This window comes from Solanum stenotomum, chromosome 11 (assembly GCF_019186545.1).
Source record: "Solanum stenotomum isolate F172 chromosome 11, ASM1918654v1, whole genome shotgun sequence".
Lineage (NCBI taxonomy): Eukaryota > Viridiplantae > Streptophyta > Magnoliopsida > Solanales > Solanaceae > Solanum > Solanum stenotomum.
Genome location: NC_064292.1, coordinates 51,052,752 through 51,076,420, shown reverse-complemented (window position 1 = coordinate 51,076,420; position 23,669 = coordinate 51,052,752). Strand labels below are relative to the sequence as shown.

Genomic DNA, 23,669 nt, shown 5'->3' with positions numbered 1-23,669 from the left:
CACAAACGACAATCTCACGGTGATAGACGGAAAGCAGTAACGGGGTCAACACAGCAGACAGTACTCTGCGATTTCTTGTTTCTTCTCCCATGTCCCTTTCAACTTGTACAAGTCGCAACAGTAAAGAAGCAGGCACACCCTTCTTCCCTTTCCTCTTCCGGAATGGGTTGAAATCTCAGAAAAAAGTATGTCTTCCTTTAATGGTGAAAGGTTTTTTAAATTTGAATTTCGAATGGAGCCGATTCTCATCCGGATTCCCCCCAAAATTTGCCCTAATTTTCCCATATAAATAGCTCCTTTCTTCCTCACCGAAAGAGAGAGTTTTTTCGGGTGGGAAATTTTGAGTCAAGAAGACATAATCATACAGTGAAAATACATAAAACTCTTCTGAGAAAAAGTAGACTCTAAGATCAAAAAATACTATAAAGAGCATTTGGTTTCAGCTTCCTCCTTCCGAACGCGACTCTTCCGCTGCTCGTCGGAACTTTCGAAGCTTGTGTGTGGTGGTGGAAAAGCTCGTCGTTGTCCTGTTTGCTGCACCTCGAAAGGTAACCCCCCAATTTCAGTTCATATCTTGGTGGTTCAGTGTGTTGGTATGATAACTGTTGAGTTAATTGAATGATAGGAATTCAAGTTGTTTCGATTTATTTATTTATAGCTGATTGTGTCGCCTATCGCTGTTCTTATCTTGCATTAACTTTGGAGCACTGTAAATCTGGTTAGCCATTTAAGAGATATAGCTTAAGCTTTTTTGACAAAAGTATGGTGATATATGTTCCTATTTGCTTAGCTGCTAATACCTTGTTTTATCCCTTCGCTTCTGAAACAATTTGGTCTTGATGCTTGATGAACTCTTTTTATTTTTATTTTTATCATGTAGCACAGTAAGTCAGAATAGAGTTTTTATTTCTCTAAAATGTCCAACAGTGGTGCTCCATATAATGCAAAATGAATTTAAGGATTTTGCTTTTCGACTGTAGGTATCATTTGCTAGCTTGCTCATATTTATTCTTCTTCATTGGTAGTGTAGTATATGTTTTGTTGTGGGATTTTATCATAGTGTCAAAACAGTAGCTAGTTTACTAGTAGTAAACATGTTTTCTTGATTGATTAGTTTTATCTTTGTGGTCACTTTGGCGTTTGCTTGAGGTTGTTGCCGGCTAATTAATTCAAGAGAGGAGTTAAATCTTTTTTATTTTTCCTATTATATATTTACTTGATGTGCTGAAATTTGTGTCTCTGTTGGTCACTATCATTGCTTGATCTCATTGTATTGCCTATATTCCCTTTTAAGCTTCTTTTAATCTGGTATAGTTGTTGGTATTTTATATATAAATAAATATATATACACATATATGTATTTCTTATTTTTTTATTTTTTATTTATTTTTATTTTCTTGATATCTGTTCAATATGATTAAATTGGTATTGAAACAGCCAGTTATACATATGCTCTTATATTCATGCTTTAAATAGTAGCCGAATTATTTGCCGTTATTGCATAATTGAATTTTATTTGATTTGAACCTATATGTACTTTACTTCCACCTTAGCATGTTTGCCTTTTATTTTATTTTATTTTTTAACTATTGTTTTAGCATTTTGATAGGGGAGCACGTGGAATTAGGAATGTGTAGTTGTCCATTCAAATTTTATTTTTATTTTATTTTCTTATTTTGTTTTTTTTTTTTCTCCTCTCAGTATGTCTCCTTAAGTGTTAAGCAATATGGCTTTCTCTCTGTTTATTGTAGCAATCCACGGCCTATCATTTTTTAGGGATCGAGTTAAACACCTTTAGTTTGGTGTCGCATTTTATCTCGGAAAGCATCTGCAAAGTCAACTTAAATTGTTTGAATTTGTTCTGCTTAATTATCTTAATTTGCTTATGCTTGCCCCCCCGGGAATTGTGTCTTTAAAAGAGGAAAAGAGAAGGTTCGATTGGCTAGCTTCTAATTTGTGAACATGAACATATGTGGAATATATATAAAGATTACTGTCAAAATGTGTTGTTGCCATGCCATCAAGTGTGTCATTCCTCTTATTGAATAATCTTGCCTTATTTATGAGTTTTATAGTTATTAGTATGGATATTAATCCTTTTTCTTCCTTTTCTTGTTTCATGTGATATTGAATGAGCTCATGGAGCTCTAGTGCCCCTCTTTCCCTTCCCATGGGCCATGGAGGCCCAAAATCGCATTTCCCTCGAGTCGTATTTAAAAATTCAAGTCCCAACAGACTAAGGTGTACAGGTTGAAATGGGTGAAGTTGGAAGATTTAACACAGGGCCGAAAATGAAATATATGTTTCGGATGTTGTATACAGATGGTATACAATGGTATATGTTGAATGTATACTAATTCCCAAAGGCAAAATAGGGGCCCAAAGTCCATTTGAAATGCAGCGAAATAGAGGAAAGTTTAAATGGGCCCAAACCCATTATTTGGACCAAATTTAGACTTAGGACAGGTGGGCCGAAAGCCCAATTTAATTGGATTTGGGCCAAAGCCCAAGTCTAATTATTTTCTTTCCCCCCTCTTATTATTTTATATTGTATTATTTGACTAACATCTTTATTTCTTATGGTTTAATTTAATTAAAATCCTCAAGATGGCCATTTCATATATATATATAAAAATTAAAGTATTTTTGTTTTATACTTAGCTTTAATTTTATTTGTCTTGTCACTTATGTTATTTCCCCTTTTGAAAATTCCCCTTTAGTTCATTCCCCCTTAAAATAAATAAAGTGATAAAAATAATAATGGTAATAAATAAATAAGTTAAAATAAATTAGTTTTCTTACTAAGTTAAAATTTCAAGATAAATTAGTTTTCTTACTAAGCTAAAATTTCAAAATAAATTAGTTTTCTTACTAAGTCAATTTCAAAAAAAAAATAAAAATAAAAATAGTTAATATGAATTAGTTCTTTACTAAGTTAAAATTTTTTTAAAAAAATATATATAGTTAACATAAATGAGTTCTTTACTTAGTTAAATTTCAAAATTAGTCAAAATCATTTTTAGTCAAATCGCTGGTCAACCGTGAGTTAGCGGGCATTCCGAGGGCCTAACACCTTCTCAGAATGTATATTGAACTTCGAACCCGTTTTCAATTGATTTTATCTGTTTAAATCTTTTGAAAACCGTAAGTATTTTTTTCTTGATTTTTTACTAAAAATTAAGTGGCGACTCTGTCCTTTTTGGAAACCCGATTTCTCTTAAACCATAAGTTTAATCGGTTTTCGAAGACTCAGTCATTTTCCTTTGACATATGTTTTTAAGTAAAACAAGCATACCAAAACAAAGCGTCCATTTAGCCAGTATCTTAGCGGTGGTTTATCCCAGTCCGCCCATTCATAATCTCCACCAGGATTGTGTAAACAATGGATAAAGTTGCATGCCGTTCCACGGGAGCATGACTGTCAACACATGTGTGTAATTCATGTTAAAAGATAGGAAGTACAAAAGATCTTAATATCAGAATCAGGTAAACAGTAAAGATGTTTGTTAACTAATTTACTCCCTACAAGTACTACTGACAAAAAACAGAAAGTAACAAAGTAATTAACAAAAAATTAATATTTATAATCCAATCATTTCATGTGTAATTATTTAGCTATTTAAAGTCGCAATGTAAGGTACATGGCCAAAATTACATCGTAGTTTCCATTACAGAGTAACAAGTGATATCAATTATACTTTAATTCATGCTGATCAACTACTTCTTCGAAAAATGGCTACACAAACATACTATTTTTTTACCTATGTAACTAACTCAAATACAATTACAAGGTGGCAGTCAACTAGTTTTGATAGAGTACTAGTAATACTAGTTCTTTTTCTTAGCTATCTTAAGAAAAAAGGGCAGAATATATATGTTCCGAGTGCTAGAGCCTTGAATATATATGTTCCTCGTCTAATCCCTCCCTCAATAAGAACTGGAAATTTACCTTGAAATACATGGACCACCTAATTTAGGAGATTTCAATTTAATTGTTTTCAAATTTTTAAGATTCAAAACAACACATTTCAGCTTTCAATTGAAAAGAATTTCAAAACGAGCTAGTATTTCAGATCTGAAATTTAAGGGAATCACCTCTTCAAGAACATAAATAGTAGCTGGAGTGTAATCTAGCTGTCGAGCTCCATGGTAAGGACGATAATTCCTGCAACTCCTACTTCAATAGCTTTTATTGCTGCAAAAATATTCATTGTTTTCCATCCAACACATATATGGAATTTAGAGAAATTTTTTTGGAATCGTGTACAATGAGATATGGAGCTGATTCGAGAGTTTCTGTTGACTAGAGCTATGGTTTATGATAAATATTATACCATCTTCACTAGTGAGAATGCCTTTTTTCAGGATTTGCAACTTGGTAATTGACTTTAACCATGGTATTTCCTGTAAATTTAATCATATGATCTTCTCATGTGATATTAAGGAACGCAACACATATCTTTAACTTTCAAATTACGTACCTTCCAGCAAAACGAATGATCAAGAGTTTGTGCAGCGTAAGCTTTTCCCTTGAGAATTTTATTAGTAAGCATGGTATTAACTATTTCATGTTTTGCCTTTCAGCATAACATGTAATTTTTCCAATACTCCTATTTGCTTTTATTAAAAAGTCAGAATATTTACTTACAGAAACAACTTTATTTGATAGAAGACCTTCAATGTTCTTCAATTGAGATGTGATCATCCTGAATTAGTTCTCTTAGTAGATCAACACAGGATTACCAAAATTTTAAAATTTCTCAAGTACTGAATAATTAAATCAACTACTTCCGGATTAGAATGAAGATTAATCATGAAAAGGATTATACCTACACTTGAATGACAACAATTGTATATACAACTTAATTATTTGTTAAATCATCCTTCCTTCTACCAAGCACAATAGTGAGAATTATAGCCCTGAATCCATTACTCTCAGCTCGACGTACCATATGTTCTGTTATCTCTCCCCTGATAGCCTATTGATAAAGAATAAACTATAAATCTCTATTTGTTGCAAAATATAAAAAAATAATATTAACGTATGAAGATAATGAGAGTTGGAAATAACATGTTAAAAAGTCTCCATGAAGCAAACAACATTGCACGTAAATGAAAATCCTTGTATCCAAGAGAATTTAGCATCCAGACACCAGAATACAATAAAATATAAGTTAATAAAATAACATATACATGATAGCATACAACAAGGAATTTCTTGAAGTTTGAATTAATTGATGTAGCAAACCAAAGCATTGTTCTGCTTTCTTTAGTACTGCAGTTAGTATTTCCTCAGCATCATCAAAATTCCTACATCCACGAGTAAGTATGTGCATGAGGGAAGATATTGGAATATATGTTTATACAATGGAAAGCCAAATATTTAAAGGAATTCTTACCCAAAATGAGCATCAAGTTGTCCTAGAGCATAAGTAGCTCCTTACTAAGTCTCCTCCAAATTCATGTTACAAGTTGATACGTACTGTGGGTCAGTAATATCTTTACATTCTAATACATACACCATTGCCCTTTGATATACTCCCTCGTCATTTGCAAATTCCTCTAACAATGCAGGAATTCACCAAAAGATAGTGCAACATTGCCTATACATCACGATATCAATATATTGTAAAACTCTGTCATCCGTGATGTCTCACAAGGCAAATTCGTACCAAAGAAAGATACATCATGACAAAGAAAAAACTGATGGGTGTAATACTACTACAATCTAGAATCCCAAAATCAACAACACAAGAAAATTAAAATCCACCCCACGCAATAAACCTAGATGTAAGAAATTCTGACTTTTAATGGTAGAAATTTCTACCTGATAAACTCTATTCCAATAAAACCCTTTCGATGTGAGACAGCTTTAGCACATCATCTTCATTGTTCTGTCCCTGGTGAACAACGACAAAATCATAAGGGATTTCATTATGTCGGTGGCAAACATAGAGAAAATCGTGAATGGATCTAAAAGAGCTTCGATTTCAAAATGGAATTTTGTATCTCAACATATAGTGAAAAATCAGAGAAGTATTTTGAAATAATTCTTCAACTTGTTTTGTGAAAAATTATTACTCTGTGTGTTGATTGAACAGATACCAGGGCAAAAATCCATAGTCAAAAAGCCTTGCAAAACTTCTGATTTAGGGCAAAGAAAATCTCTTTTGAGAGACTTGGAGAGTTATTTTTTGTTGTTTATAAATTTTCTTTTTGGCCAAATAAAAATGGGAGGGAGAGTTAAATTTGTTGGAGGGAATATAATATTTTAGTGAAAACTTTAAGGCCACACTTGGTAAGTGTTGTTTTTATAATTATAAAAATAGCAAACTTTAAAAGTGTAGTCATATATATAAATAAGTGTGGCCAATTATATCATGATAAGATAACACTTATAAAGTGTAGCCTATACTAGTAAAAAGCACATTTTACAAGCGTTGCTAATATTACCGTGGTCAAAAGCTAAAAACTAAGGCTACACCTTTCAAGTGTAGCATTAAAAGATTTAGGCAACACTTTACAAGTGTTACTTTGATTAAGTGTGGCTTTAGGTCAAAAATGGTGTGGTGCCTCTTGATTTTTAAATAAATCAACATAAAAAGTACTATATATTAATTTTTGTTATAACAAGTTATTTACAATTTCTAAAGATTACTATATTAGAATTAATATATATTTACGTATCATTAATTGGGAATACAAAAAATTCTATTGAAAAAAGAATTTTAATAATGTACCGGTCAGAATGACAAAACGAACCTCTAGGAACAAAATGAAACAGAATAAATCATAAACTTCTTCTTTTTTTCAAAATTTTATTTAATATTTTATACTTATATTAATGTTTCGACTAATTTGGATTCATTTAATTACTTAAGGTTTATTTAAAAGGAAAGATTGGTAGGTTAATCTCATTAATGTATAATGTGACATTGATATAATTGCTATTTAATCATTAATTAAATATTGATTGTACCTTTCAGGGTTGTCAAAATCTGTCAAAACAATTTCTCTAATTAATTATCAATTAATTATTATTTAGGTACGTCATCCTATCTTTCCCCCCCACTATTTTAGAGCCGGTTTGATATTACGGCTAAAAATAACTTATTTTTATAAACACTTTTTCAAATGACTTTTTAAAAAATGCTTTTGAAAAAATAATTTGTATTTGGCTAATTCATTTGAAAAATGTTTTTCATAAGCAAATTCCATTTGGATGATCTTTTTAAAAAAAGTACTTCTGAGAATCAAATTACAACAAAAAAACTTTAAGAATTATAATGTTCTTTTAACGATATTGTATAATAATGATAATGATTTTTCTTTTCACGTGTAGAAATTATAACGCTAAAAGGATCATTATTTTTGGTATAAACTTTATACATTTTGGAAATAGAAATTCACCTATGCCCTAAATTCAGATAATTTACACCAAAAAATCGGTCCTATATTGGAGTAAATTACTTTCTAATCAATGCGACTTCGTACTTGTGAGATTCAAACCTGACCCTTTTGATTAGAGATTAAGAAGTATTTATCATTCCACGACTATCGTTATTGGTCAAGTGACTTAGGGTTGCTAGCTAGAACAAGAAAATTTGAAAAAATTAAGAAAGTGAACTAGCTAAGTAGGTTTATTTAATTATATCTACAATAAAAAAAAATCTAAGTCAAATCCATAAACATATAATTAATATAATTGTCTATGTTACGTGCAATATAATTTCTAACTACTATAGTTGAAAGTGAACTGGGTAGGTTTAATATTTTATTTTTATGCTCTACATTTGCTCTTTAATTATCAAAGACTAAGGGATACATTAATTTATTTATTTTTAAAAAGACCTTAGCTTACAATGCTATAAAATATCACCATCGTTATTCATTACTAATTCATTATTGTGCCTGTATGTAGAATATGCTAGGAATTGTCAATAATTAGTCTCAATCTTATTGAAAAGTCATAAAAAATAAAGTACAATTTTTGTATGAAAAGTCATCAATCATAAAAGAAAACTTTAATGTACATGTGTGAAAATAATATAATTACCTTAAAAAATAATATGCATACTTGATTTCATTTATTTATTTGAGTCGAGAGTTTATTGGAAATAATTTATCTACCTTCATACGATAGAGGTAAGGTTGCGTACATTTCATCATTTTCAAACTCACTGATGAAATTACACAGAATATATGATATTATTATTTTTATTAAAAATAATATGCATATATACAATAAATAAAAAGAGAGGTATGAAAAGTATATATCGATTTGGACCACAAAATAAAGCTTTAATAAAGCCACTATAATAATTTTAGAGCTAAATCTGCGATTTAAAAAAGTAAATTGTGACTATAGATCGATAGTATTTAAACACGTCATGGATATGACACGTGTGGTACATACATTATGTTTTGGCTTAAATATTTAGGACCATTTACAGGGGAGCATAGGACCAATTTATTTTATGAGTAATTAAGATATAATTAAAGAATTAATTTTGGGGACACCAATTTTAGTTTTACCATTTACAATATATTATACTAATAATTTTTATGGTCCCTCTATTTATTTCTGCACTAATTGGAAAACCTCTTTTTTCTTTTTAGTTTTCCACTCACCTTTGGTATTGGAGTATATTTTACGAAAAAGGTAAAGCATTCTCTATAAAAAAGAATATCATATTTCGAATTTCAAACATAAAATCTTTGATCAAAAATGAAAATACTACTATATAATTACCACTCATCACAATCCGTATTGGTTGGGAAAACCTCTTAGTCTACTAGTACAAGCATTTTATGAAAAATATATCATAAGTATATTTAATCCAAATCAATCCTTAAATTTCAAGTACTCATATGGTTTGTTGACTTTACGTATAAATAGGTTAATAGTACACGAAGCAGTAGGATGATCCAATAGTAGTGAAGTGATGTAAACGTTTCTAGAGATAGTTTCAAAATTTCAATTTGACAAAAAAATTTTATTTTAGAAGTTTTATATATATATATTAGATTCAATTGAACCCACAACTGAAGAGTCGCATACAACATTTGAAGTTCCTATACTCCACACTATGCTCGACTCATACATATTTACAGAGCTAACACATGTAAGTTTCCCGAACATCATGGGGTGCAAAATAGATCAAGCGTGATCATGAGTGAATGGGCCGATGTTAGCCCGAAAATTGGAATTAGATAGTACAAGCCCATTATATTTCATAATGTATATTTTGATTTTTGAGTGTAAAGTGTAACAAGAGAATTTCACTTATCCAACTTGTGGAAAAAATGGCATAACATGACATCCAATTTTACTAATTGGCAGCATATAGCCTTCTTTTATTTTTTTGACAAAAAAAAGTTTTTGAAAATTAAATTTTGCAATTAGTAGCCCACGTACTGGGAAGTTCATTTTTAATTAAATTAAATAATTTTAGAAGGTGGGCAGCATGGTGTCCTTTTTTATTGGGAAGTGGTTTTTTTCTTCCTATTTTTTATCTTCTTTTCCATACACACACGATTCTTTTGAATTGTGTTTTTTTTTATTAATTCTTTCTTCTTCTTCTTCTTCTTCTTCTTCTTCTTCATTACTTTGAATAAAAGATGATTTACTTTTTGTTTATTAGTTTTACATATTTGAGTTTTATAAAAATATACGTTCATAGTGTCTATTTTTTCTCTTCCGCTTTTAAATTTTTTATGGTTTGTTGATGTCTACTTGTCAATTTCTCTAATTGTTAGCCTATGTTTGATCGCCCTCTTGTATTGTCGTTCAATTTTTTGGGAGTTTTAATTTTTGAAATTTAAGGTATATCTAATTTAGGCAAAAACTTACATAACAATAATTGATTGTAGGTATCAATTGTCATGTTTAAGAAAGTTATCCCTAGGATTATTCATAAAAAAAAAGGATTCTCATTCTAATTTTGTGGATTCTCCATCCACAACTCTAAATTTTAGCCATGTAAGTTCTTCTCGTTATCCGATTCAACTTGTGTGTTTGCTATTGAGTATTTTAAATTTAATGTGCAATCCTCATTTACACACTGAATAAAGAATCTGAAATGTATACAAATTTTGAGGGAATGAATACACGAATATGTATACATGAATGCAATGCATACATGAAGTGTTTGATTTTTTAATATGTATGCACTGATTTTTTAATATGTATACACTGGAAGGGATAACAAAGCTATAATTGTATACTAATATACTAAGTGAATGAATACACCATTCTTTTACCTATATACAATCATCAAGTATGCAATTAGAACTTTTTTTATCAAGTAACAAATAAAAAAAAAAATGAAAATACATAATTTACGTTTTTAGGTGATTACGTATTGTATATATAATTTTTGATGTTTCCGTTATTTTTTTTGTTTAGTGATGATTAGTTATACGAGGAAAACAAAAAAAAACTATTAAAATGTCATTTATTAATTTGGGCCATTTTGTGCTTATTTTTTAGGACAAATTACTTAAGTACACAACATTACTTTACCTATTCTCAATATTTCCCTACTCTTTTACTAAAATACAAAAATTTCTTATTCCCCCCTAATTCAACTTAACCGGATACTTTATTAGTTTAAGTTAAGGGTGGCAAACGGACAGGACCGGATCAACAGGACCGGTTTTACCGGAACCGGTCCTCGTTACCGGATTTCGTTACCGGAACCGGGTCTTACCGGAACCGGTTTTACCGGAAATTTCCAAAGGTTCCGTCCGGTCCCTTAGTTACCGGATTGGAACCGGTTTGGACCGGACCGGAACCGGTTCTTACCGGATCATTTTGTACCGGTAATTTTTTTTTATTTTTTTATTAACTTTAATTATTATATAATATTATATTATTAATTAATAAAATTATATTATTAAAAAACTTCAATTTAAAACTTTAAACTTTAAAGTTACTTTAAAGTTTCAATTGAATTTAAGTTTAAACTTTAAAGTTTAAAGTTTAAAATTGACTTTAAATTTTAAAGTTTATAACTTTATATTGAATTTAAAGTTTAAAATTGAGTTTAAAGTTTAAAGTTTATATTGAATTTAAAGTTTAAACCTTAAAATTCAATTTTATATTAAAGTTTAAACTTTAAACTAATATTAAAATAGTTGAAAATTAAATTTCTAAAATGACTTGGATTAAATATAAGAGACTATTTTAAAAGAAAATCAAGGCGAATAGCCGTATATTTATTCAAATAAATAAATTGTACAATACAAATATTAGAAAGAGACAAAGAGTACATAATCTAGGTATTGAATATTAATTATTGTACTAACAATTGAAACTCTTTTTAAAATCTTTTCGTAACTTTTGTATCATTTCAAAAGAAACATTTTTTGGAACTTGTATTTGTCGTTCTTCTTCCATTGCTTCCATACCATCATCACTATTATCACCAAATATTTCATCTATTTCGTCTTCTATTTGGCTATTTAATTGTGGTAGTCCGGTATTTCTTCTTTCGGCATTGACCCAATCTCGAAACAACACCGATATTTCCAAACTATCCTTTGCTAATGAATATCGATGATCTCCAATCATAAATCTCGCCGCACTAAAGGCTTGCTCCGAAGCGACCGATGATGCTTGAATCGCTAGCACATCTCGAACAATCCTAGCAAGGGTCGGAAATTGATTTTCACGATTCTTCCACCATACTAATATTGGAGCTTGAAGTTGTCCTTCTTCATGCCTAATCTTTTCCCGTGCCTGATTGAAATATAAATCAAAATCATTATTAGTAGATGATTCAAGCTCAAGATAATCATCCATCCAATCATCCGTATCATCGCTTCTAGGTTTACAAGATGGAGGTTCAACTATTGGAATATTTTTTTCCATAGATTTATATGTATTATATAACTCTCTAGCTTTTATATATATGCTACTTTTACAATCTTCAACACTAGGAGTTTCATCATCTTTAATTTCTAAATTTGCATAAATCTTTTCAACCATTCTTTCAACACCTTTTAATTTGTAATTTGGGTTGAAAGTAGTAGCAGTCAAATAGATTTGAGGAATAGGGAAAAAATATTTTTTGAATTTTTCAATCATAAAAGCAAGGGAATTTTCAAATCGATCTTTTCCTTTATATTTTGCAAATTCAGATGAAATAGCACAAATATTTACTAAAACAGAAGAAATAGTTGGATAATATTGACCAGAAGCAGCATTTGTTGCTTTATAAAAAACACTTAAAAATTCAATAAGTTCTTTTGTATTTTCCCAATCTTCATAGCCAATTCTCAAATTCGGGTCCGCATTATGAGCATTAAAAACTAATTGTACCGGCTCTTGATAAATATAAGCAACTTGAAGCATTTCAAATAAAGAATTCCATCTAGTGCATACTTCTTTTGGAACTTTTCTATATTCAAGTCCACATTCTTTACAACGATTTTTAAATTCTGTAATTCTAGCTTTTATTTTAGCTTTAAAAATCCAATTACAAGCAAGTCTAATTTTTTCACAAGAAATTCCAAATTGAGAAATACCATCTTTTACTATCAAATTATACACATGTGCGGCACACTTAATATGAAAAGAATCATTATCAATTGGACAAAGTCTACATTTTAAATAATCAATTGCTTTTAAATTATTAGAAGCATTATCTAAAGTGACACTCATTATTTTATCACATATTCCATAAAATTGTAAAATAAAGCCTATTTTTGTTGCTATATAAGCACCGGTTTTAGTTTCTTCAACATATTTATATCCTAATATTCGTTTTTGCATGTTCCATTCATGGTCAATCCAATGGACAGTAATTGTAAAATAATCATTACCATTAGGACTACGTCCCATATCAGAAGTAATAGATAATCTACCATCATAATAAACAAATAAACAACGAAGAAAATGACAATATTCTTTTTGATATTTAAAAAGATCACTTTTAATTGTACTTCTTGGAATACCTTCATAATCTGGGTTATACAATTCCCGAATATACTGAATAAAACCAGGATGTGAAGGAAATGAAAAAGGCAAACCACAAACAGCAACCATTTTAGCTAATTCTCTACGATCTTTTTCTTTACTATATGTGCGGTGTGTGCTTCGGCTAGCCGGGTTAGTCATATTTAATACACTTTGAACCATATTAGAACCTCCAGCTCCCATAGAATTTTCAGGTTGAGGTATTCCATTTCTATTAGCCCTTTCTATATCATCTAGGCGAGCAAATTCTTTATTACACTTTCTCAAATGTGTTCTTAGTCGTCCCGTTCCCCCTTGTGTACCCGTAGTTACATGTTTCATGATCAATTTACATTTCGTGCAAGTAACAGTAGTTTTTTCCTCATTTTGTACCAAAAATTTCCATACTAAAGATCTTTTAACACGTACAACGGTCTTTGAAAAAGTAGGTAAAGAGGGGACTTCATCTTGTTCCGGTAATTCGGTAGCCGGACTAGTAGGGGTAGGGGTCTCATCATCTTCCTCATTTATTTCTACTTCCTCATCTAATTCTTCCTCAAAATTAGTAAAACATCTATTTAAAGTTTCATGATCTACTTCATTTTCGGAATTAAATTCAATAGGTCGTGAGTCTCGTGTAAAAGAAGTTTCATCAACATGAGTATAATCATTAGTATTAATTCTAAATCTAGGAGGTGGCAAATTTTTAGAATTAGAACTACTTCCTCCTCCCCTATTATTTTTTCTTTCCGACATTGGTCTTTTACCACTATATTTTTCAAAATTCATGTTCAAGTTTAAAATAATTAATATTATGAAAAACAAGCAAAGATAATATAACAAAAAAATAAAATAACTTAATTAATAAACAAATAAAAAATTAAAGTTGGAACGAATGTACCGAACGTCTACGTAAAAGTAGACGTATAACCAAAGCCGGAATTGAGAGATGCCAATTGAAGCTTCCGATTTACTTCAAATAAATATCCGAAATTCGAACTCCAAGTCAATATCACAAAATAATAATTATGAATTTATGAGAGATTGAAAATTAAGAGATTTTATAAGATATGAATGAAATAGTTTGTGAATTTGTGATTTAAATGAAAAAATATGATATATTTATAGTGTTAAGGGGTAGAGAGGGGTGGGGGGGCTGTTTGGAGCCGTTTTGGGCCCCAGCCCAACGGCTAAAAGGGCCCAACGGCTCCTTAACGTTCACATTTAAAAAAAAAAATAAAAATCAAATTGACCGTTGAACCGGACCAGAACCGGTTCTTACCGGACCGGATCAACCGGATAAAAATCCGGATTCCGTTTCGGTACCGGTTCCGGTACCTATAAGACCGGTTCCTTACCGGTTCAACCGGACCGGACCGGACCGGACAAAAACCGGTCCGTTTGCCACCCTTAGTTTAAGTATCCGCCCGTTATTAATTAAAGTATCCGTGCTGCTATCTTATGCATCCGCCTGTTAATTTAAGTATCCTCCCGTTATTAATTAAAGTATCTGTGCCAACAACTTAATAATTTAAGTATCCGCCCTTTATTAATTAAAGTATCCGCGCTGCTATATTATGTATCCGAAAGACACTAAAAAAGAGATTTTTGGTAATTAATGAAAGAGTAGGGATAGGAAGCAATACCTTTCTTATACTATGTGATTTGCCTAATTTTTACTATTTTTTATTTGTCTATTAAATGCTAATTATTATTGGGCTATTTATTGCTAATTATAACTATCAATTGTATATATGTGTCATTTTGTGAGTAGTTTGATCCAACTTTTTAGACACAAAGGCCTAATTTACTAAAATCCAGCCCAATACATGTAGAAACTGGGGGCCCAAATATTGTTGGAGACCCAATTGAATAATTTTTTGTTTCTAGACAATTATTAGTTACAAAGACAAGACAAAGTTTAATTTATATATGTTGAATACAATGTAATTTAACTGGTTATAACAGCGAGTTATTACGTTATTCCCAAAGTTATCACTTTATTCCCAAAGTTATCGTATCAAATTTGATATAGTTGTCTTTGTGTGACATATAACTTGCGGGTTTAACCCATAAAAGAAGCCACTAATGTTTGCATTACATTAGATTGTCTATCTCACGCTTCTGGAGGTGTTGAGATCATTCTCCGGACCCTGCTAACGTGGAGCCATGGAAGCAGTCACTAATACTTGCATTAGAATAAATTGTCTACATCATACTCCTTAGGGCAGCCTAATGCTTAAATCATCCCGCGTAAGAAGGGTCACACCTTAAGGAGTGTAATGTAGACAATCTAATAAGCATTATTGACTGTTTCTACAACTCGAACTCGTGATTTGTATATCAAAATAATATAGAATTTGTTGTCTTTTTGAATAAACTCTTGGCTTTTTTCTTGAGAAAAGACTGAATAAACTGTTGGAAAATCATCAATTGGTAGTTGAAACTTGAAAGGTCGTAATTGCAATTTGCAACCAAAAAGAGAAGTGAAGAAAAAAAAAACATAAATGTTAGATAAGTTGATAACATAGAATAATAATAAAACAATATGGTCCATTCTTACTTTCTCTTTTGGCATAGTATCCTAATAGGGATAATTACATATTTTGATCCCTAAATTATTAGTAAATTTTAATATTAGTCCTTGAGATATTTCAATAAGCATATAATCTTATACTATTAAATAAAATGTACATGTTTAGTCCCTTAATTATATATTTACTATGGTCGTCTAGTACTATATTACATATTTCGTTGTGTTATATATATCGTCTTTACAACCACCAAAAGCTTACCCTCGTTTGGATATTGAGTGGATTGACCCGAAAAGAGATCTAGTTATCAAATAATTGAGCAAATCGATAACAATATATTTACTTGCAGTACTCAGTTGCCATTCTTAAAAATAATAGTCTAATAAATTATGATCAGTTCAATCGATCATATTTAGCAGAAATTAATATTCCTTGTCAAATGACAAATATCATGAGAATCGAAATAAAAATTTATATATACTATAGGGACTAAAATTGCAAAATTCCACTCCAATAATAATAAATAAAACCAGGACACTATCTCAAAGAATATGAAAATTTTAAAAGTGGCTTATTTCTTGGTTTTCTCTAGTGGGGGTAAAGCTCACAATTTTTTATCAAACAAAAAAAATAGAAACAAAGGGAATTAATTAAGATTATATCAAAGAATATGCTTTGTGGCTTCTTTTATTTTCCATCACTATTTAATTCTCATCCTATTAAACTTATGCACGTTATATTTTAAAGAAAGTTCCATGAGGATCTTTAGAGAACATGCCAAATGGATAAAGCATAGAATTTCATTAATCTAATCCAACTTGTTTTTTTCATAGATATGGTGTTACAAGATTTTATTTTTTAAAAAAAATGCAAAAAAATACAAATTTTAATAAGGTGTAACCACTTCAATTTCATAATAAAAACATTCAAATATTATAATCACTATACTCGAAGTTACAACGGTAAATGGAACTAACAAAAAAAATTATTGTAGAAGATAACTAGAAGGGAGATGAGAAACATTGACTCAAAGAAAGGGGATGAGAGGACTAGACATTTTTCTCAACAACTTGCATTTGCATAATCCCTAAATCACATATCACTACCCTTTTTGATGGAACGTTTCATGCCCACTACTCAATCCGAATCCCAAATTAACCTGGTCATATTGCTCGTTCTCGACCAAATAACTCTTGTCAGCCCAATAACAACTTGTATGACATTAGTATCTACATTAGGCTGGACTTGGTTCATAACAAGGCGATTCAATAGTTGACTTGACTCGAATAATCACATCACAATTTACACGACATTTTTATAGTTCTTTAAAAAAAGAATGACATAATTTTTAAATTAAGAAATAATTGACTTTATATTTCTTATTTTACTTCATGCAAATAATATGATAGGTTCAAGATCACATATTTCAAAAGTCATATAGCCATACAAATATTATGATATAATTTAAAAACTTCAAAAACATTCAATTTTTTTCTTAAATTTCTTGTTAATTCAATCTATATCGCATAAATTGAAAAAGAGGAAGTATTTATAAGTTTTTGGAATTCATGATGATTTATTTTTTGAAAAGATTTTCTTAGTTATCATTTGAGTGGAGTTAATTAATCCTCACTTAACTAGTTAAATATCATTACTACAATTTACAAGATCATGCCCTTAATTTTAACATCATTATGTTTGTCTATCCCCCCACCCCCACCCCCACCCCAACCCCACCCACCCCTTTTTTTTATTTTTTGTTTTTTTGTTGTCTTAACCTACCAAGTTTGATGATGTTGAAGCATAGAAATACTCCATTAATACAAGAATCCAAGTTTTTGTATATTTAGTTCTATGAAATGTATCTGTCTAGAGATAGCTCTATATATGTTTTTATGATCTAGTGACATTTTTTAAGTCACATTCATAAGTGTTTTTTCTCATGGGTGTGCTATTCGTTTTAGAGCTCAATTAATTCAATTTCGTAATAAAAAAATCTCACTTTAAAAGCAAAATACTTCCTATCAAAGGTGATTTCATACATAAAATTCAACGCAGAATTATTAATTAAATATAATAAAGTAATTATATACCACTCCACCGCGACCATTGATCAGGATCACATTCATAAGAGTCAAACAAAGTATTTAGTGTCTCTAGCATGAGTCAACATATACTAAAAAACTGTATCTCATTTGATAATTGAATTTGAAGGGTCGTTTGGTTGTGGGCCTTGGCCCTTGTGGCACTATATAGTAGTTAATCTTTAACATAAAATAATACAATATTTAATTGACAATACAAAAAAACAAGTAATTCATATATAATAATCCATTCAATATTGAGGAAATAAGCCATCAATCTTTATGAGGAGAAGAATTTTCTAATTATTCGATCAGAATATCGAGTTTTTTCCTAGTGATGATTAATTATTCTAACCAGACAAAATTATTGACTATTATGAATGACATACCTTGAAGACCATTAAAAAATATTTGGATAATAATTTTTTCATTATTAATTACATCATAAAGTACACTTAGTAATTGAACCAAAAAAAAGAATATATATAACCTTTATTAAAGAGGAGAATTTTATAATAGTACCAAAACAATGGATTATGCTTCTTTTTTTAAGCATATACTCTAACTAGATACGAATCCTATCTTTTCTTGGGAATTGCCAAAATGTCAAAGAAGAATAGTCAATAACATCAATTAATAACTAATGAAAAAACAAATCACAATTATTATGATAAGATAAATAGAATTGTTTCATTATTTTTAATCATAAAGTCCAAGTTCAAATATTGATTATGAATAAAATCTTATTAGATAATGTTTCATCCTTATATATACTTACTACTGCTGCTTGAATTTGAATTAGTCAGTACAATAATATATTGAAAAAAAATTAATGCAAAAATGAATTGTTACGTAGAATTCTAATTTTACCCTTTAAAATAGAAAATTTGGTCTATTGTTGATTTTTTTTTATTTGTCCTTTTGTGGAATTTTTTTTATTTTTTTAATAAGAGCTATACGCATATTCCTCAAGCTTTGGAATTATACCATTCTTCTTAATTACAAAATAAATTTGTGGAGGATATTTAATCGGCTCGGCTTCAGCAGCTGCTTTTAATTTGAGCGATGCCTTTTTAGTTATTATTATTTAGATTAAAATAATCACACCTCAAACTTTAGCTATCGTATGAAAGAGATTTAGGCAATATAAATTTCACATCAACTCTCTATTAAATCGACATGAGACTTGAAGTTTAATATATTGCAGTAGAATTCGAACAAATCATTACACTATTAATATAAAAGATATATATGCTCTAGTTTTTTTACGACAGGAGTATCAATATCCCAAAATATTGACGGAGAATATATACATACTATTTATGATAATTCGGGAGAATATTTTTTTTTCCCTTTAAATAATAACAACAATATACCCAGTGAAATTTCATAAATGAATTTGAGATATATATATATATATATCTTACTTCTACTATTTCCGATACATTCTCTACTCGCAGTAACTTATTTAAATAAAAACATGTGAATTTTTAAAATTATTTTTCATTTTTTTTATTTTTTATTTTTTATAATTGGAATGGATAGGACTATATAAGACAGAGTATGATAAGCTATATAGCTCACCAGCTTCAACTATTAACTAACCGCCACGTCACGGTTGCCCAAATCAAATGGGCCCCACCAACAGTCTACTTGTTAAAACAAAAAGGAATAAAGCATAAACCCAAAGATATCCTCTTATAGATATTTGGCCTAACCCATCGGTAGCCCCTTAAATTTGGCACGAAATTTCACTTAGGCACCTCAAGTGGATGATNCCCCCACCCCCATTTTTCAAATTTTTTATTCGACGTTTGCTTATACTAAAGTTTGATTAATTTAAATTTATACATTTCAAGATTCATTCTCTAGCGAATACGCTTCTAACAAGACATGCTTCTATATTCGAGATTCGAATTTAAAATTTTTAATCACGAATAAAAAATTTCAACTCCATCACGAGATCCGTATTGATCTCACTCTCACCTTCCACTTTCACTCATAATATTCTCTCTCCAATTTCCTTACTCCACACATTTCACCTTTATATTAAAACGGCAAAAAATATTCTATTTTTTTACTAATAGATATATCAAGAGTTATATTTGATTCTTTTAATTACTCAATAATATATTTATATTGATAAAATAAAATATAACATTGGCCTTTTATGAATAGATAAGTTAACAAAAAATATATTAAAAAAAGGCTAATAACAAACGGCTTATTTGGATAATTATTACATATCATTTCTTCTATTATTTCAATAACTATAATATTTAGATAAATTTTATCCTAAAATAAGATAAACAAACAAGAAATTTTCAAAATAAAAAATTATAATGTAATCACACCAAATTGATTATATATAAAAGACAAAACGGTCAAAAACACGCTTAAATCATCTCAATTTTTTAAGTTTCAAATTTGATCTATTATGTGTGCGAGTTTCCTATCTATATTATCATCAACTATTTATTAAAAACGCATCTTAACTTATCAATTGTTCTATTTTCTTATATGAACAATGATAATATTTCAGATAGTAAACTCACAATAACTAAAAGTTTAAATATGAAAATTAAAAATCAAAATACTTAAATATGTTTTTGATTATTAACTCGATATAATTTTTTTTTTGTTATAATGATAAATTTAGCATACTATAATAAATTTAAAATAAATAGTGAAAAGAGCACAAGAAGAGAATATTCCCAATTATACCCCCAGCTCACTCTTCATATTCTCTCACTTTTTCTTCACTCCACACACTTAATTTTACCATTATATCAACCTTTCAATTCCTTCATTTTTCTCTCATTTCTTCTCTAAAATTTGTACACTTCACATTTTCTGTGTGTGAATTTCTTCATCGGAGTTATGAAGTTCGGAAAAAGTTTGAGCAATCAAATCGAAGAAACGTTACCGGAATGGAGAGACAAGTTTTTATCATACAAGGATTTGAAGAAAAAGTTGAAGTTGATTGAACCGAAGAGATCGCTGAGTTCCGGAGATGGAGACGATGTTAGGGCTTCTAAGAGGATGAAAATGGCTGCCGGAGGTTTTGATAAGGTGCCGGAGAAGGAACCGATGACTGATGCGGAAGTTGAGTTTGTGAATTTGTTGGAAGATGAGCTTGAGAAATTCAATTCGTTCTTCGTTGAGAAAGAAGAAGAGTATATCATTCGATTAAAGGTAAAAAATAAATAAATTCTGATGCCTTGTGATTTTTTTAAATTTTATAGGATTTTAGAATAAATTAGGAAAATACAGTTCTCATCGTAAACGTTGATTAAATTCGAAATTGTTTGGTTATAATTTCATGAACATTCCTAAAAATATTTTTTTTGGGCTAATTAAGCTTGAAGCAGAGAAGGATATTTGAAAAAAATAAATTAAATGATGTATTTGCCTTTAAATTCTGGATTTGTCTCTGTCTGGAAGCTTCTGGAAGCTGATTTTGCTATGATTAATACATTGTTGTTTCGATTTTGGTGATATACAGGCTACAGCTCATTTGTGAAACTTGTTGATATGTATTTTCTTATGTTTTGTTGTTTAACAGACATTAAGCTCCCGTTTGGTCATAGATTTTGATGTTATGGATTTTGAAACTTGAAGTTGTGTTTGGACATTCATTTTACGTGCGAGTAAACATCCAGTTTTTGGAACTTGAAATGTTTCAACGACAAAATTCTAGCTAAGAGATACCTATAATATTGATTTCTAGTGTATTACTCCAGCTGTATGCTGAAGGAAGAAAATAAAGTAATGGAATAATTTGCTTTTGACACTGTACTAATTAGAACCAAATACAGTGATGCAGGAATGCATATAATACTAGTTGTGTAATTAAAGAACAAACATAAAGGAAAAGAATCCCACAAATCAATTATGTAATTCCTCCTGTGAATAGAGGCAGAGTAGTGAAAAGATGCTGGCTTTGTTGGATTGATGTAGAAGTATGCTTAGTGCTTACAAAGTCGGATCCAAAATCTGAAGTTCACGACTTTCTAGGATGACCTAAAGTTACAACAACAACAACAACAACAGACCCAGTGAAATTCCACTAGGATGACCTCATGTTACAACAACAACAACATACCCAGTGAAATCCCATTAGGATGACCTCAAGTTGATGTACAATGATAAATGGGTTCACAGTCAAGTGTAGTAATCTTTTTAATATATACATGGGAATCTCTAGACACCCACATAATTGAATAAGATTCCATGAAGTTCAATGAAAATATAACAATTCTCATAGGGATGACAACTGGGGCAGGATAGGGTGGGGCGGGGCAAAGCAAGCTCTTAACTGGGCAAGGCATGGTGGGTTGAGTTTGTTGTAGGGCAAGACTTCACCCGCCCCACCCTATTGCCAATCCTATATTCTCTTAGTGAAGAGGTCCCCTGTTCTTGCTTAATTGTGTGTATATGCTTTATACAAGCATCATCTGTTGTGCTAGGTATTTGCTAGTTATTTTTCAGGTTTGCGCTTTTGAGTATGAATTTGTAATAACAGGGCTAAACAGAAGTTTTTATCTGCATCCATGATTTGAATGTAGACATGCCATAGTGCATAATAAGTACAATCTCATTCTAACTTATTTCATTTTGTGACCCAAAGATCCTATAATTTGATTAGAAGCAGAATCTTGATGCCATAGTTGTGCTGGGATACAAAGAAATCATTGGTACTAGATGTAGTTCACACTAATTATTGGTTATGCATCTAGTTGTTTCCAAGAAGAAGAAAACAATCATTACCTCTCGATAAATAAAAAATGATTATGCAAGGTCTTGTTAGATTTTGATCCTGTATTTGACATGTTTCGTAAATTGGTAACAGGAGTTGCAAGACAGAGTGGCAAAGGCAAAAGATCGTAATGATGAGATTCTAAAGATTCGCAGGGAGATAGTAGACTTCCACGGGGAGATGGTTTTGCTGGAAAATTACAGTGCCCTCAACTATACTGGTAAATCCAATCTTTCTTTGGATGTATGAAATTAATTGTACCTCAGAATTTTAAGGGTACCTGTGAGAAGTCTTTGTAAATGTGCAAGAGTTGATACTCGGGCTTGTGCTATATATTTGCATCTACACTCATTGTCTGATTGGTGTGCACTGAGATTTCGGTGTCTGCAAAGCTAGAAATGGTGCAGGAACAAATTGAGATAGGATATAAGTCACCTGTATTGTCTCATGAGCAGTGGCGGATGTAGCTCTTAGGCAACGGGTTCATCCGAAGTATATATGTGAAAACCAACTAAACTCTCAACAAATATTAAACCTGTACCCATAAAAAGTGCAAGTTCAGTGCTAAAAATCTTAAAAGGTTGAACCTATCAAGTTTAAATCCTGGATCTGCTTCCGGTGATGAGCCATTCTGATCTATTCCTGTTTTTGCTTATAGGGCTCGTGAAGATACTCAAGAAATATGATAAAAGGACTGGTGCTCTTCTTCGCTTGCCCTTCATTCAGAGGGTCTTGCAGCAGCCTTTCTTCACCACTGATTTGCTATACAAGCTTGTAAAGGAATGTGAGAATTTGATCGACCGCCTATTCCCCATCATTGACACCTCATGTGTTACCGTGGAAGCTGATGGAAATGAAACTTCAACTAGCGGCAACAACAAAAATGATGGTCTACTTAGAGCCCCAAAGGAGCTGACAGAAATAGAGTATATCGAAAGCTTATACATGAAGAGCACCATATCTGCTTTACGAGCTTTAAAAGAGATTCGAAGCAAGAGCTCAACGGTTAGTGCTTTCTCGTTGCCTCCATTGCAAATTAGTGGACCGGAAGATACTTGGAATAAAATTCCAATCTTAGAACAAGCAGCCAAGTAGTCTTAACTATATCGGGACAGTTGTTTGATGCTCCCTTGAATGTGTTCTCTTTTTATACACCAAGTAGTATTTTTCTTTTTTCCTTTTTTGGTTCTGATAATTCACATGTTTTGCATGTATTAGATACTAACACACATGTAAAATACACAAATTTTAATCTCAAAAGTGTGTGTGATGAACTCCTCTCGTTCATCTCTTAAACTGATTATTCTGCTAGTATGTATCTTGTTTGCCAT

The 23,669-nt window shown here is 30.6% G+C and overlaps 3 protein-coding genes across 17 annotated transcripts in view; 2 read left to right on the top strand and 1 right to left on the bottom strand.

Annotated features, from left to right (window-relative positions):
* Positions 1 to 23,669, top strand: part of LOC125844329 (rust resistance kinase Lr10-like) — a 368,189-nt gene that overhangs the window by 82,866 nt on the left and 261,654 nt on the right. The gene's annotated exons all lie outside the window — the stretch shown is intronic.
* LOC125844332 (beta-D-glucosyl crocetin beta-1,6-glucosyltransferase-like) overlaps positions 1 to 23,669 on the bottom strand; it is a 219,857-nt gene that overhangs the window by 80,284 nt on the left and 115,904 nt on the right. The gene's annotated exons all lie outside the window — the stretch shown is intronic.
* Positions 20,351 to 23,641, top strand: LOC125844365 (SPX domain-containing protein 1-like). Its single transcript, XM_049523670.1, has 3 exons — positions 20,351 to 20,774; positions 22,432 to 22,558; positions 22,997 to 23,641. Exons 1-3 carry the CDS (start codon positions 20,460 to 20,462, stop codon positions 23,431 to 23,433), a joined length of 879 nt encoding a protein of 292 aa, XP_049379627.1. The 5' UTR covers positions 20,351 to 20,459; the 3' UTR covers positions 23,434 to 23,641.